The 16,832-nt window shown below is 39.4% G+C and overlaps 1 protein-coding gene across 1 annotated transcript in view; it reads left to right on the top strand.

Moving 5' to 3' along the window:
• Positions 1-236: 236 nt before the first annotated feature.
• LOC126175678 (shootin-1-like) overlaps positions 237-16,832 on the top strand; it is a 54,536-nt gene continuing 37,940 nt past the window's right edge. Inside the window, exons 1-4 of the mRNA XM_049922604.1 lie at positions 237-382; positions 7,517-7,630; positions 14,270-14,364; positions 14,864-15,029. Coding sequence (XP_049778561.1) covers positions 247-382; positions 7,517-7,630; positions 14,270-14,364; positions 14,864-15,029 — 511 coding nt within the window. The 5' untranslated portion in view covers positions 237-246. The remainder of the gene's footprint in view (positions 383-7,516; positions 7,631-14,269; positions 14,365-14,863; positions 15,030-16,832) is intronic.

Here is a 16,832-nt window from a genome sequence, read left to right as displayed (position 1 = left end):
GATGTAATTGTTGCTCATGCAGGACGTCCAAGAGGGTACTGTGACTTCAGTCTATATGGAGCAGTAAGACTGTTGCTGCGTCGCCAGGGTTCAGCGCTTCTGTGCTCGTGCTTACTAATTTTAGTATGGTGTCTGCGATTTTTTTTTCGGAAGCCCGTCTGTTGTGTATCCTGGAGGGGAGGGAGGTTCGTCTACAGTGTAGTGTAGCCTCGGATGGTGTTGCAGGTCCGGCGCCCCGCCGCCACCATGCCGACGTCGCACATCCCGCGCTACACGTCGACGTCGTCGGTGTCGCTGCGTCTCGGCACGCCCACCGCCGCGAGCACGCTCACCACGGAGGCCGAGCGTCGCCGCAGGATCGCCGCCGTCGATTCGCAGCGCAGTGAGTACCTCTCTCTCTCTCTCTCTCTCTCTCTCTCTCTCTCTCTCTGTGTGTGTGTGTGTGTGTGTGTGTGTGTGTGTGTGTGCGCGCGCGCGCGTCGTGGGGGCGTGCGCCCCTGCCATCAGTCTTCTGACTGGTATGATGTGGCTCGCCAGTACTTCCTCCCCTGTGTCCATGTCTCCAGAGACAGCGCAACGTTCTCGATTAGTTTTTTTAAATATGTGTAGCTGTCCAGGAAAGCATCCCCACTTAGTTGAGTCGCAATACTTTGTAGTTTCACTTCACTATACTCAATGTTTCACTTGTATGTTTACAGTCTTAGACACCTACACCAGTCACAACCATTTGATGAGTGATTCAAATCAATATTTTTATTAAGAGAATTTTATTTGCTGCATTTACAAATAAATATGGAAGGTGGGGGATAATTAATTCCCTATTAAAAATAATTTATAACTTTTTAATACTTAACCAGTTTTCATAAAACAAGAAAAAATTTGTTCCTTATTATGGTAAAATTGTTATTCATTGCTAAAATTCAGCGTAAGCGCCACCTATATCTACCAGTTTCCGTAAATTAATGTGGATGCTTGCAACAGACTTCTGCAGATAATCCAGCGGTATGTTTCCAAGAATTTGGCAGATTTGCTCCTCCAGTTTGTGGTATCACTTTTCGAAACCACCCCACAGGCGTCATAGCAACGAAATTTCAAGTTTCCGTCTGACGCCGACAGCGGTCAGGCAGGATATGCGAAGCGAGGCGGGACCCCATCTCGCATAAAGATTACATCATTGTAATTGCCTCGCGTGGATACAATACCGTGTAAACAATCGTAATTTTCAAGCCTATGTTCTGCATTATTGTGTCCCGAATGAGTAATGGATCCATACCTTTCATGGATGTCAAGCCGCACCGCACTCCGACCTTTGGACGATGTCGGTACTGTTCAGACAACCAACCTCGTATCCTCTGTTGCCCAATATTAACATTTGTGGATCAGTGTATATGTTACTCTGTGAAGTAATACTACATGTAACTCAATATATTAGTTAGACTATCTGCTAATGTAACTCACAGGACAATGGTAACTTAAATAAATTATCAAAAACCATGGTGTACGCTGATATAGAATAGAACGTGGGACGATCTATTCTTTGGCAGTAACTGTAAACCATAATCACTGATTTGCTACGAATTTAGTTATCCAGAACACTTGTACCGATAACTTACGAAAATATTGTTTCGGAAGTCTGCAAAATCTAAAAAAAAACTGTTTCTCACATAATTATACCTTGAAATTAGAGAACGATTGTTGTGAACAAGGATAGGCCTAGTCTTCTCAAAAATTTTGAAAGAGCACAATGAGTAGAAGACGCTCAGTGTTAGGATTTGCAGCATACTGAAATTTTGTTCTATGTCTCTTTCCATAATAAAGACGTTTCAAATCTTTCCATAATAAAGACGTTTCAAAAAGATGTACCATGTTTCAGAGTTGCCATCTATTTTCGACCACTGTAACATTCATTGTGATTGCTTCTACATAAAGGAGATTACTTAGAAGTCTGCTCTTTCTTTTCTTCTTTTTCGAAGCAAAGTGGCGATAATGGTCTGTTTCTGTTAAGTACACTACTGGCCATTAAAATTGCTACACCAAGAAGAAATGCAGATGATAACGGGTATTCATTGGGCAAATATATTATACTAGAACTGACATGTGATTACATTTTCGCGCAATTTGGGTGCATAGATCCTGAGAAATCAGTACCCAGAACAACCACCTCTGGCCATAATAACAGCCTTGATACCCCTGGGCATTGAGTCAAACTGAGCTTGGATGGCGTGTACAGGTACAGCTGCCCATACAGCTTCAACACGATACCACAGTTCATCAAGAGTAGTGACTGGCGTATTGTGACGAGCCAGTTGCTCGGCCACCATTGATCAGACGTTTTCAATTGGTGAGAGATCTGGAGAATATGCTGGCCACGGCAGCAGTCGAACATTTTCTGTATCCAGAAAGGCCCGCACAGGACCTGCAACATGCGGTCGTACATTACCCTGCTGAAATGTAGGATTTCGCAGGGATCGAATGAAGGGTAGAGACACGGGTCTTAACACATCTGAAATGTAACGTCCACTGTTCAAAGTGCCGTCAATGGGAACAAGAGGTGACCCAATGGGAACAAGAGGTGACCGAGACGTGTAACCAATTGCACCCCATATCATCACGCTGGGTGATACGCTAGTACGGCAATGACGAATACACGCTTCCAATGTGCGTTCACCGCGATGTCGCCAAACACGGTTGCGACCATCATGATGGCTGTAAACAGAACCTGGATTCATCCGAAAAAAAATGGCGTTTTGCCATTCGTGCACCCAGGTTCATCGTTGACTACACCATCACAGGCGCTTCTGTCTGAGATGCAGTGACAAGGGTAACCGCAGCCATGGTCTCAGAGCTGATAGTCCATGCTGCTGCAAACGTCGTCGAACTGTTCGTGCAGATGGTTGTTGTCTTGCAAACGTCCCCGTCTGTTGACTCAGGGATCGAGACGTGGCCGCACGATTCGTTACAGCCATGGAGGTAAGATGCCTGTCATCTCTCGACTGCTAGTGATACGAGGCCTTTGGGATCCAGTACGGCGTTCCGTATTACCCTCCTGAACCCACCGATTCCGTATTCTGCTAACAGTCATTTGATCTCGACCAACGCGAGCAGCAATATCGCGATACGATAAACCGCAATCGCGATAGGCTACAATCCTACCTTTATCAAAGTCAGAAACGTGATGGTACGCATATCTCCTCCTTACACGAGGCATCACAACAACGTTTCACCAGGAAACGCTGTTGTTTGTGTATGAGAAATCGGTTGGAAATTTTCCTCATGTCAGCACATTGTAGTGCCGCCACCGGCGCCAACCTTGTGTGAATGCTCTGAAAAGCTAATCATTTGCATATCACAGCATCTTCTTCCTGTCGGTTAAATTTCGGGTCTGTAGCACGTCATCTTCGTGGTGTAGCAATTTTAATGGCCAGTAGTGTATATACCGTTAAGCATGTCACAACGTCCTTCACATATTCGAGCGAGAAGCATGACTTTTAAACCGTAGTAGCCGACTGCGGCACTCCTTCAGATATTGGTTGTTAATAAAGAGAGACTATTTTTCATCTATTGATTAATTAACTAATTCGTTGATTTTCACAGTTTATCCATGTACCCAGAAGAGTGGAATTCGGTAAGGGCCAGCAAATTTAATATAGATTTTCGTTCGTTTTTTTTTTTTCCTGTGGGATTAGCATGTTACTGTGAAGACAATAGGAAGACGATTAAAAGGTTTCCTTGTTATTTCCCAGTGGGCCTAGCATTATAAATTTCTAAAGCAATAAAAGGTAGGCTATTGAATGACGCAGAGAATCGCCATATAGACGTACTGTGACATTGTTTAATATCAGTGAGCTCTACTGGAATCAGTGATAACTGACCTAAATGGTTTTATATAAACCAAAAGCGTTTCAGTTTTTTTTTTCTCGTTGTTCTCTGCTATGAACTGCGTTTGCAGAACACTCTGATTTTCCAGTAGGCGATCACACAGCTCACCATTAATTATGTAAGTATGAGTTTAAAGAACTGTTTACTTCAAAATAGCCCTGTGGTACACACTTGCCTGGCGACTAAAATATTTTAAGCAGCCCTCTTAATGTGTATTATTTACGGTCGTAAAAACTAGCATACCGGTAACGTAAGCTTTGAAAAGAAATGGAAATCTATTTTACGATTTAAAAAATGAGAAAAAAGAAATGAAACGTCGGCCTCTTCTCATTAACAGAAGACGGACTGATATGCAGTTGAAAGGAACAAAATATGCATTCATTTGTGTAGTAAAAATATCAGATATATGCACTAAAATTTTCGAAATAAGCTCCCGAATTTGAGAAATGTGCTCTAAAAATGCATCAACGAGCATTAAAAGGAACAAACAAATAAAAAATTAACTACTTCTAAGACTCAAACTGGAGGGGTCTATTAGCAATTTCTGACACCAGTGCTATTAATTTCTCTTTGCTAATAATTGTTAATCGGATATATTACAATAAATACCGTACTAAAAAAAATTTCCCAAATTCTCTGGAGTAAATACATTTTCTGTGCCAAGAAATAATTTTCATGTCACATTACGTAGAGATCAAACTCGAAACTCACCAATGGTAAATAGTTCAAATTCCCTCTGGTTTTTCGCGCTGTCACGAAGCCGTCATCGCGAATAAAACGTAATTCCACATTCGAGACTCCAACTTACTTACTTTAACAGAAATTGAGTCTCATGACATAACCAGAACGCCACTCCCTCGCAAAGGAATCCTGAGTTCCAGAGAAGAGGCTAAAAGTAAATTCTGATTGACCTTGCGTAGAATCATGCAGAACGCATGGTGTTCTGCGGTACAGTTGGCACCATCCATATTTCGAAAAATTAGCTGCTGATTGAGATTTTTCGCTTCTTCTTATCAAACAACGGAGTCTGGTTGTGCCGCCTAATCTGGAATCACTTTTTGCAAACTGTCTGCAATTCAGGTTGAAGCGTTTATCAGTGTAACCCGAACACATTGCGTACCGGCATTTCACAGACAAATGCAGATGTTATTGTTAAATTCTGGTTCAATCTTATACTAGCGCATTTGTAATAGGCTTGCCAGCGTGCAGCTACTCCGTACGTAGGTAACGAGCAGTATCTACTCAAATCTACTGAGAAAATTCCTTTTAGTCTTTTCCTTTGCATGACGTCACAAATCTTAAATAAATAAGATTAAAGCCTCGAGTGCTAGCGTTGCGTGCTATCGTGACATGGGTAGTGAATGTATTCCAGATGATCACAACATTGTTAGTTATGTCTCAAATATAGGCTAATAGTCGCATTCATTGTTCGGTTCAACATACGAAGGCGTCCTTTTGAAAAGTAACACATAGCGTTGTAGATTTTGTAATTCTTACAGCTAGATGTATGAAAGATGCACGCGTTATGCTGTTTTACCCACAGACATGTCAGCTTGAGCGAACAGCCACACTCCACTCGATATTCACATCCCACTCGGAAACATGAGTAATGCAGGATTGATTTCAAAGTAATTTTGACGTTACACCAACACATGTCGTGCATTCAGGCCTGGTTTGAAATTTTTCCACGCAAGAGACATACCCTTTGATCAGCAGTAGGGTCTACTGTGTATATTCTTTTCAGTTTTGACGAACACTAAGATAACCAGTCACACTGTGACTGGCCCACAAAATCATCCTATCTGATTTGCATAAAAAATGCTTTGGACTATCTGGAACAGGCAATGAAACATAACAATCAACACCCTCACAATTTGCTAGCTGGGTGGGATCTAAACGTCACTGAGTGTGTTCAGCTGCATATAGCATACCCGAAGGAATGACAGGATATATATTCAAAGAAAGTAGCATTTAGCAGTATCCCAAAAGTTTGTTTTACTGTACAAAATGTAGAAATCACAATCAAAATTGCAAAACATAAGTTTAGGAAAAACACTGTTAAGCTATTCAGAATTATGTACAAAATAGAGAGATCTCATTAAAAATAAAACAGTTATAACAAATTTCAAGATAGTTCATCTCATCCAGCCAGTAATAAATAAAAGAATTTAATTCTTGTGCACTGAGGTGTTCTTTTTGTTACTCAACAGAGTATGAGGTGCAGCTTTTCTGATTAGAATATCATTTCCATCTTGTTTCAAACTTTGTCATATGGCTGACAGTGAGCTCTTTCTTGTCGTAAGCAAGAAATTTATGGATGCTCACTGTGTACATTTCTCTTTTTAATTAACAGTCCCAAAGTTGCCCTCTTTTAATTTTTTTCTGTTGATAAACACAATGATATATCAGTGAATTACTCTGCTTCAGTTCAGTTATCATCTATATCTTTACTTTGCAACCACTGTGAAATGCTTGGCAGAGGGTACGTCTCATTGTATAAGATTTTAGGGTTTCTTCCCATTCCATTTATGTATGGGCAGGGGAAGAATGATTGTCTGAATGCCTCTGTGCATGCTGTGATTATTCTCATCTTCTCCACATGACCCCTGTGAGCGATACAAAGGGGGTCGTCCATGGAGGGAGGAGGGTTCTAGTGCAAACTGTCAGTTTTTGGATGTCCCTAATTCTTCTTTGGCTTCTTTCTTGACTCATCAGCAGCAATCTCTGCCTAGCAGCCACACTTAATTTCTTTTTTTGCTTACTATATGAAATCCTACATCTTTTTTCTCTTGCAGAAGTGGTAGAAATCTCCTACAGCAGCATTATCATACCTCTGACATGTAGAGCCTAGTAGCTTAGCAATAAAGCATATGTCTGGAATTTCAGTCTATCACTAACCTAGCCTTCAGCCCTCAGTGCTGTGAAGATTCGCTAGGAATGACATGTGTAGATTCCAGGTTAAACTGTAGGCCCATTTTCTCCGGCAGGATTCCCTGGGTAGGTTAGGGACATGCAAGTGACCAAAGTGGTACCGGTATGCAATTGACTTGCAGTGGCCATTCAGCCACATAGAACTGTTATTACTATCACTGAAATCTTGAGTAATGTTGAATAATGAAGTTTTTTCTCACATTATGTGTGATTATTTCAGTTAACATGTCTTCTAAAGCAGTGAATGTAACTTTAAGAATTCAAGATATTCTAGGACCAAAGTCACCTTTTCAACTTCATAGTTAAAGTTCTTCTTTCACTTATTTGGCAATTATTAAAGACACTTTTGGTATCATTATTAAAGTGCTTATTCAGTAAAATATTTGCGAGAAGATAAACTTTGACTTAATTTTTTTATTTTCTTTCTAGGGAAAAACTAAGATCCCAGAATTCCCTGAAACCATGAGTTTTCTGACAGCAGAATTCACAGCCATGAACAGAAATTTATTGATAAATTAAGTCATGTGTTAAGGCCTCAGTAAATATTTCTTCAGTATGTTTGTCTTCTATAAAGTGGGTTGCTGATGGGCACCCAGCAAAAAATAAATACAAATAGCAGTTTCATTGAAAATTACATTCTTCCTATATTGTATGAGTTCTTCTATGTGGAGAGTTCCTAATATTTTTCTATACGCTATTGTTTTAGGTGCACGGGAGTATGCTGCTCTTGAGAAGAAGTACCAGCAGTTACAGAACACAGTGGATAGCCTTCAAAAACAACTGGCAGAGAAGGACGAAAAATACTCCAAACTAGCAAAAGGTCTGTTATCTGCTGTTTATTTTGTTGTTTAAAAGCGGAACAGCATCCCAGTTCGTTTATTTCTTTATCAATAAGTGTTGATTATTTCAGCAACTATTGTGACTTTTACATATAGTATGTGATAATTTTATAAAATTGCAAAACCATTCATATCAAATTATTTCCTTTGGGACATGTGGAGAATCCCACAGCCCAAGTCCAGTTTCTAATACAGTCTGCAAGTCTTGTTTCCAGTATGACCTTTGTTGATGGAACTGGTATTGGGACCAAGTGAGGTGATGCAGTGTTTAGCACACTGTACTTGCTTTCAGGAGGATAATGTTCCAATCCCTGTCCGGCCATCCAGATGTAAGTTTTCTGTGATTTCCCTAAATTGCTCCAGGCAAAAGCCAGGATGCTTCCTCCTTCCTCTGAAAAGGGCACAGCCCATTTCCTTCACCACTCTTCGATAATTTGAGCTTCTACTCTGTCTCTAATGACCTCACTGTTGACCGGATATTAAACTCTAATCTCCTCCTTCTCCTCCTCCTCCTATTATGGGGTGTAAATGGAAACAAAAGCTGAAGAAATGTGGAGTAAAGATTATTTGAAGAAGATAGGTAGAGACCAAAAGTGAGGCTGCGTAATGTAAATAGAGAAGGGACAGGCAGAAATTTATGGCTAAAAATGGGAATCTGCATTGCACCTGCTGCTTATGGGGATCAATAACAATGGATTCTTACTTCATCTTTACTGATCCGAATACTTTGGCAATAAATGTTTCAGTTGAAATGGCTTTATTGGAATTGGACTGTTGATAATCAGTAATGTCTTCACTGAAGAAACAATACTGTGTAACTGTCTCTGTGTCAATTTACATGCAAATGCAAATTGTGCACAACCATACTTGTTACATATCCGTCCTTGCTGGAAAGCAGTGCTTGAGTCAAGGCTTCATTAGATGGAAATGAACAGCATTTCACAACACGATATTTTCACTGGGAAAGAAACTGTTGCTCACATAAAAATAGCACATAAAAGTGGAGATTTGTTTTTCAGAGTGCTTGAGAGCTGTAAGTCAGTGCACCAGTCATCAATTTTCTGCAGGTTATCTTTCATTTTGCTACAGTCTCACGGAGAGCCCAGTTAATGGCATATCATTCTTTTGCAGTTATGCAGAATTTACATCTTTTTTACCTTGTGTGACTTGTGTGTGCTCTTTCAGCTTCACTTTCATTGTATAGAATTGAAAATTCATAATTGCTGCAGTAACGGCAGGTGTGCTGACTCAAGTATGCCAACTGGCCAAAATTTGGAAACTCAGAAAAGTTGCTTGTTCCTTCAAAGACAATATGCTATGAGGAGACTTCAAAAAGTAAGGTACACATTATTGTGACAGTTTAAGTAACTTTTGTTGAATAGTGCATTACATTTCAATGTGACACCTGTACAGGAGACCGTTATCCAACATAATCACCAAGTCTTTGAAAACAACAGTTGGAACATTCTGCCAGTTGTTTGAGTCCTCAGCGATTGAAACTTGCTCCTTGGCTGCAGAGCTAGTTTGAGAATCATCATCCTCATCATTGGAAAATCTGCAATTGCTGTGACCCAGTTCCTTGTTTTCCTGGACATTGTTGTCCGTAGTTGATGTCAACGGCCTTCTTTCCCCATCAGCATCGCCCATGTCTGTGTGGTCTGGGTCAAATTTTAGCACCATTTCACTATGATTGAATGTGACATTGCACTTGCTCCATATACTGCCAGAATTTCATAGTGACTCTGTGTTCAATTTAGACATTTTGCCCACAGTAATCATACTGTCCCGTGTACTTCAGCTTTGGAGTAAGTATCTAGTTCCCGCACCATTTCACTTGCACACTATGATGCATCTGTTGTCCATGGCACAGGAGGACTCTGTCTGTAAGGCAGCCCAGTATACAGGGTGTTACAAAAAGGTACAGCCAAACTTTCAGGAAACATTCCTCACACACAAATAAAGAAAAGATGTTATGTGGACATGTGTCCGGAAACGCTTAATTTCTATGTTAGAGCTCATTTTAGTTTGTTCTTCCACCTACGCTCAATGGAGCACATTATCATGATTTCATACAGGATACTCTACCTGTGCTGCTAGAACATGTACCTTTACAAGTACGACACAACATGTGGTTCATGCACGATGGAGCTCCTGCACATTTAAGTCGAAGTGTTCGTACGCTTCTCAACAACAGATTCGGTGACCGATGGATTGGTAGAGGCGGACCAATTCCGTGGCCTCCATGCTCTCTTGACCTCAACCCTCTTGACTTTCATTTATGGGGGCATTTGAAAGCTCTTGTCTACGCAACCCCCATACCAAATGTAGAGACTCTTCGTGCTTGTATTGTGGACGGCTGTGATACAATACGCTATTCTCCAGGGCTGCATCAGCGCATCCGGGATTCCATGCGACGGAGGGTGGATGCATGTATCCTCGCTAACGGAGGACATTTTGAACATTTCCTGTAACAAAATGTTTGAAGTCACGATGGTACGTTCTGTTGCTGTGTGTTTCCATTCCATGATTAATGTGATTTGAAGAGAAGTAATAAAACGAGCGCTAACATGGAAAGTAAGCATTTCCGTACACATATCCACATAACATGTTTTCTTTCTTTGTGTGTGAGGAATGTTTCCTGAAAGTTTGGCCATACGTTTTTGTAACACCCTGTACGTACTCTCTTCTGAAAATGTGCCACTGTTGTTTTGCAATGATCATAGTCTGAGATGACGTGTGTAACTCAACTTTATGAAGTCTCCTGGTACCTTTTCTAATGAGTTCTTTCTTCTGCTTCCTTGAATTTATTGTAGTCATCTGGGAAATAAAAACAACCCCCCCCCCCTCCACAAGCTTTGCAAGATGGTGGTAGCAGTGTCATGATTCAGGAACAAATTTTGTAATTTTTTTCTGGTAGTACTTATCTGCTGATCTCGACGTGCAAGTCGCCGAATTGGCGTCAAATCGAAAGACTTGCACCAGGCGAGCGGTCTACCCAACGGGAGACCCTTGTCAGACGCCATTATTATTATTATCTGCTGATCAGGTTATAAATCCATTACTGCAGATTGTGTACACTACTACATGGTGGCTGTGCCATGAGGCACATGGGGACATACATCAAGATAGTTTGGCATATCAATCACCTCGAAATGTGTGTTACAGTAATGGAAATTCCTGGATGGAGCAACACATAAAATAAGGGAATGGCAACCACTCTCCTATAGTGATTTAGTGCCTGGAGCACAGTAACACATAACAAAAAACAGCATTCACACCATCTTTCAAGCATAAACTCTTTTTCCAGCAGTATCACACACATTCACACACACAACCAGACAGACACCCGAACACTCTGTCTCGTGAACACAGCAAGACTGTACTTGCGTGGAAAAGGGAGTGTGCATTTGGATGTCTGTGTGGTTGTGTGCATGAATGTGTGTACTATTGTTGGAAAAAGAACTAGTGCTCAAAAGCTAGTGTCAGTGCTGTTTTCTGTTGTGTGTTACTCTGCTCAAAGCATCGATCTGGTATAGGTAAGTGGTTGTCTTTCCCTCATTTTACAAAATGTGTGTTGGAAATGTTGATCACTCTTTCAACACTTAGTGGACTTAAGCCCGTTTCACCACATGGAACAGTACTATCTATTCTGTGCACCACCCTCCCTTGCAGCTTTGGATTCTATTACAAGTAGCATGGTTCCATAATGAGTAATCAGTACCTTACTGAGCTATTCTTACCTATACAATTGCTCTTTCTGCTGAACTATGGTTTCAGGACATATGTATTAAATAACAATTACTTTTATGGATAAACTTTAGACATTGTTTTAAGAACCGTCTCAGTAGTAAAGCACCTTATCTGTGTTAGAAAAGTGTCATCCAAGTCCTTCCTCCAGGGTGAGTGTTATGTTCACTCTTTTATTGAAATTGTTATTTTTAGCTTTTTATAGACTCAAAGAATCTATTGTAATAGAAATGAGAGTAGTAATTAGATGTTGACACAAATGAATAAAATATATAAATGCAGTGCAAGATGGAAATTTCCAGAAAAAGAGGCAACTTATGTATGTGGGTATCTGAGTGAAAGCTGGTTTTTCTTTATGTTCACCTCTTCGTTGTCTACATTCTCTTGAGGGTTCTAGTCTCACAGATTTATGAGAGTGCCTTTGTGGAGTTTGGAAAAGATGGAGCCAAGTAAATGTTCTTTTTGCAGTAATTCGATTTAATTTTCAAGTGCTCTTGGGAGTTAGCAGTTGATTTAGTGTTGGCAAAATTCATGCCAGCAGCTGTAGTTATAAGATTGATACAAGTGAATATTATTGGTTAAAGCATTATCTGTAATTTTAACTCAGTCTAAGAGGCATGTCTGGGTGTCTGAAGAACAATCCTGTGAAAGACAGGTTTGTGTTTTTTGTTCCAAGTCTGCACAAGTTCCTACTTGTATCAAGTGATCAACTGCAAAAAAGTTTGTCTTTGATATTTTGAAAGTACATACATATTGGAATGAATATTTAAATTTTCATTAGAATTGCACAGAAAATTAACTTCATGTTGTTTTTATGTAGATTAAGATGAAAACTTTCAAAAGTTGTATTTATTTTAGTTAAAAAAAATATTAATGCTCTGTAAAACTACTTGTTTTACTGCAATTCTAAAACTTAGTTTGACAGCAGCAATTACAAATTTTTTATGTGAAAAATCTTGAAACTTTTAAATAAAACAAGTGTTATTAACATTCTACTTCTTTATTCTTCATGTCTACATATTTATTTCCCAACATAGTCACCTTGCTGATGAACACATTTTTCCCAACAAGAGATGAGTTTGTTGTTATCGTCACTGTAGAATGTTTCTACATCTACATCTACATTTATACTCCGCAAGCCACCCAACGGTGTGTGGCGGAGGGCACTTTACGTGCCACTGTCATTATCTCCCTTTCCTGTTCCAGTCGCGTATGGTTCGCGGGAAGAACGACTGTCTGAAAGCCTCTGTGCGCGCTCTAATCTCTCTAATTTTACATTCGTGATCTCCTCGGGAGGTATAAGTAGGGGGAAGCAATATATTCGATACCTCATCCAGAAACGCACCCTCTCGAAACCTGGCGAGCAAGCTACACCGCGATGCAGAGCGCCTCTCTTGCAGAGTCTGCCACTTGAGTTTGTTAAACATCTCCGTAACGCTATCACGGTTACCAAATAACCCTGTGACGAAACGCGCCGCTCTTCTTTGGATCTTCTCTATCTCCTCCGTCAACCCGATCTGGTACGGATCCCACACTGATGAGCAATACTCAAGTATAGGTCGAACGAGTGTTTTGTAAGCCACCTCCTTTGTTGATGGACTACATTTTCTAAGGACTCTCCCAATGAATCTCAACCTGGTACCCGCCTTACCAACAATTAATTTTATATGATCATTCCACTTCAAATCGTTCCGCACGCATACTCCCAGATATTTTACAGAAGTAACTGCTACCAGTGTTTGTTCCGCTATCATATAATCATACAATAAAGGATCCTTCTTTCTATGTATTCGCAATACATTACATTTTTCTATGTTAAGGGTCAGTTGCCACTCCCTGCACCAAGTGCCTATCCGCTGCAGATCTTCCTGCATTTCGCTACAATTTTCTAATGCTGCAACTTCTCTGTATACTACAGCATCATCCGCGAAAAGCCGCATGGAACTTCCGACACTATCTACTAGGTCATTTATATATATTGTGAAAAGCAATGGTCCCATAACACTCCCCTGTGGCACGCCAGAGGTTACTTTAACGTCTGTAGATGTCTCTCCATTGAGAACAACATGCTGTGTTCTGTTTGCTAAAAACTCTTCAATCCAGCCACACAGCTGGTCTGACTTTGTTGACAGAGCCACAACCTCACCTCTTCTTGCACCTCTACATCAATGTCAAAGTGAAGTCCTTGAAGGTGTTCTTTAAGTTTTGGAAACTGATGAAATTCGAATGGGGCCAACTTGGGACTTTGCTGAGGACGATCACTGACAGTGAACCCTAGGCGTCGGATTGTTGTAAATGTCACAGTGCTCTTGTGTGGTATGGCATTTTCATGCTGAAGGAGAGGGTGCTCTGTGTGGATGAACTCTTTGAGTTTGAAACTTGATTATAGCCCACTGTTTCTCACACACTGGCATAGTTACATTACAAACCACTGTGTTACCTGCTACAAGTTGGAGCCTTCTAGCAGCGTACAGCTGCAGATATGTAGACATGAAGAATAAAGGTGTAGAACATTAATAACATTTGTTTTACTTAAAAAACTTTCAGAGTTTTCACATAAAAAATTTAAAGCTATTACATTTCAGTACGCCCTCGTACATATAGTATTAGGTAACCTAAGACAACAAAACATGTCACTGTATTTATTTTCTTAATTTATTAAGTATTCATCAATATTCTACTGCTTGTGTTTGAAAGAAAGGAATAAATGTGTTTCATTGTTTGTAAGAAGTAATCAGTAATTGTTTTAATGTCATTTTAATTGCCCTCTGTATATTTCTCATATGCTCATATTGAAGCCTCACTTAAAAATAATTTCTGTAATAAATTTTTATATGCCATAAATCAATGTATTTTATTTGTTTCTGTTACAGTGTCAGAGCAAGTGTTCAATGAATATGAAAAACTGAAGAGTAAATATGATGTAGAAACAGGAGCAATGCAGGATGCAATGAAAACAGCTTCACAGGTTAGACTTTTGGTTCATTGGAAAATACATGTTGAGAGAGATACCAGAAAATATTTGGACTTGGAAATTATGTAATGTATCAGACTGTGATTAATACTAACATCCAACTATTAATTGTTGTCCTCTGTGTCATAACATCACTAATCCACAATTATATTCTCAATAGTAGTGATGAGGTAAATTCCACAATTCCCTCTCAAACTCAGAATAGTGTTTATGATGGGCCATTGTGATCACAGATAATCTCCATTTCATTGCGTATTTTCCACAACTGTAAAGTTCTGAAAAATAAACTTCATGCTGGGAACATCAACCATCTCTTTATGTATCTCCCTGATAATTATTACTACCTATGAAATCAGCAAATGAGATAATGTTCAAGAATGACCTCAGCCTGTATTACTACTGTAATTTTAATGCAGCTTGAAGCCGAGCAGTAGCCTAATCAATGTGGTATGAAAACTCCAAGCATTCTCATTGTCTTGATATGTTGTTGCAGTGGTACAAGCAGAACCGAGAGCTGAAGCGCAGGAGTGCAGTCCTCATACAAAAGTTTCTGCAGGTGTCTGCAGATGGAGGAATTGACCTGGTTGATGCACAGGATGACTTCAGTGTAGCTGAGCGAGATGAAGATGATTTAGCTCAACTCAGAGAAGCTGTTAAAGGTAATATTGTTATCATTAGCTGACTTTTGAATAAGCTACATGAAAGCATTGAAAGTGTTGTTTAGATTCTTACTACCAAGTTAACTACGGGGTTGAAGATGTTGAGAATGATATCACTGTTGCAACTAACCAAATGAAGACAAAAAAAATTGTTAAAGGTGGTTAGTCTCTCCAGCATGCACCATATGAGTACTGTGATTACTGAGTACTTAAAATGAAACATATTTAAAAGTTAGTCAGAAACCCTTGTTCAGTTTTTGAGACAGAAATAAAGACCAACTGATTCAGATGTCATTCTGTATTTGTTTACAATCTAGTTGCCTATATGTATTAATTTTACAAGTATTGCATTCCATCCATTAGCCCATTCTCTTTGTTACATTTCCAGCTATGTTTTCTCTAGTGACTGGGACTTACATGAAGTTGACTTTTACTATTTAATGCAAGTGAAAAGGTAGTGACTTTTTTGTGGAAATGCCTTTTCTGCTAATTTTACAATGGTAAATGTAGCTAGAGTAAGGATAAATAACATATACCAATTTAATGATAGTTGATTATTAATGCAGTTTGTAGCAGCTGATTTGCTTTATGTATATCTTGGACTTCCACATCCTTGAAGGTCCTCCTTCTTTGTGGTATTTGTAATACACAATGATTTAATGATTAACTGAAGCCAATAACACTGTAACAGCTCTCGTCTAAGCCTTGAAGTGACAATATGATGAGGACTACTTACAAATACATTATTGTAATTAATTTGAAACTACTGTGGCATATTTGGTTAAAAACTTAAATGTTGGTTGTAATTTTCATAAAATTTATATTAGTGAACACAACTCATCTGCTGAACTGAGTTATAACAGAAAAACAATAATATTTTGAAGAATTATGAGTAATTATGCAAAAAGAGAAGGACTCATTTATAAGGTTCATCAGGTGCTGCTACAACTGACAAATACGAGAGACCAAGATGGATGTCTTCTGTTGCTAAACATATGTTATCAGATGAAACTTTACAAAATGACAAAAAAAATTTTTGAGGTCTATTCTATCCTGAAGAGGAATTAGTGGCTCTAGTGGTACTTGAGCCTCACTGTACAAAATTTCTGGAAAACGATCCAACACAGACCTTTTACTTCCATTTGTTTGGGATCATCTATATAGTGCACCATCCGTAAAAGTAATAAGGATATATAATAACCAAAATATGACTGTGGGCAAATAGCCATAAGGCATGTTTCAAACAATGCCAAGTTTTTTAAGGTACGAATATAGATGTCAGATCTGTGTGCTGTTATGATGATTCAGTTACCATGTGAAAAAAATTGCGAAGTAGTTGTCATGAGTCTGACGACAAAAACCTAAACATTGTACCAATATAACACTGCCTTCCCTTTTTGTGTGGGAACTGTATCATAACAATGGGTGCTTTCTTGGTTCCCCCCCCTTGGTTAGAGTCCAGTTGGGGGTTTCAGCAAATCTGATCAGTTGACGAGATTCATGTAAAAAGTAAAATTATGACAATGCTAAACCTCTTAACCACACAGGCCTTTCCAGAAGTTTTCAAAAGCTGAACCAAAGTACACATCCAGAAATGTGGTAGTGGGCAACTGGAAACACTTATGTGAATGTCTAAGCAATGCTAGTGACAGCCAATTTGACTGTTCTTGAGATGAATATTGTGCCATTTTACCTTCAGTCAGAAACATCTTAGAACAGACTTACAACAAGACAGTACTTAGCACTACATGATCTATTAAATTTTCGAATACTCTATGGCCACTATTTAACTGAAGACCAGTT

The sequence above is a fragment of the Schistocerca cancellata genome, chromosome 3 (genome assembly GCF_023864275.1).
Source record: "Schistocerca cancellata isolate TAMUIC-IGC-003103 chromosome 3, iqSchCanc2.1, whole genome shotgun sequence".
NCBI lineage: Eukaryota > Metazoa > Arthropoda > Insecta > Orthoptera > Acrididae > Schistocerca > Schistocerca cancellata.
Note: the sequence above shows the minus strand (reverse complement) of the source record. Positions and strands in the feature narration are given on the sequence as shown.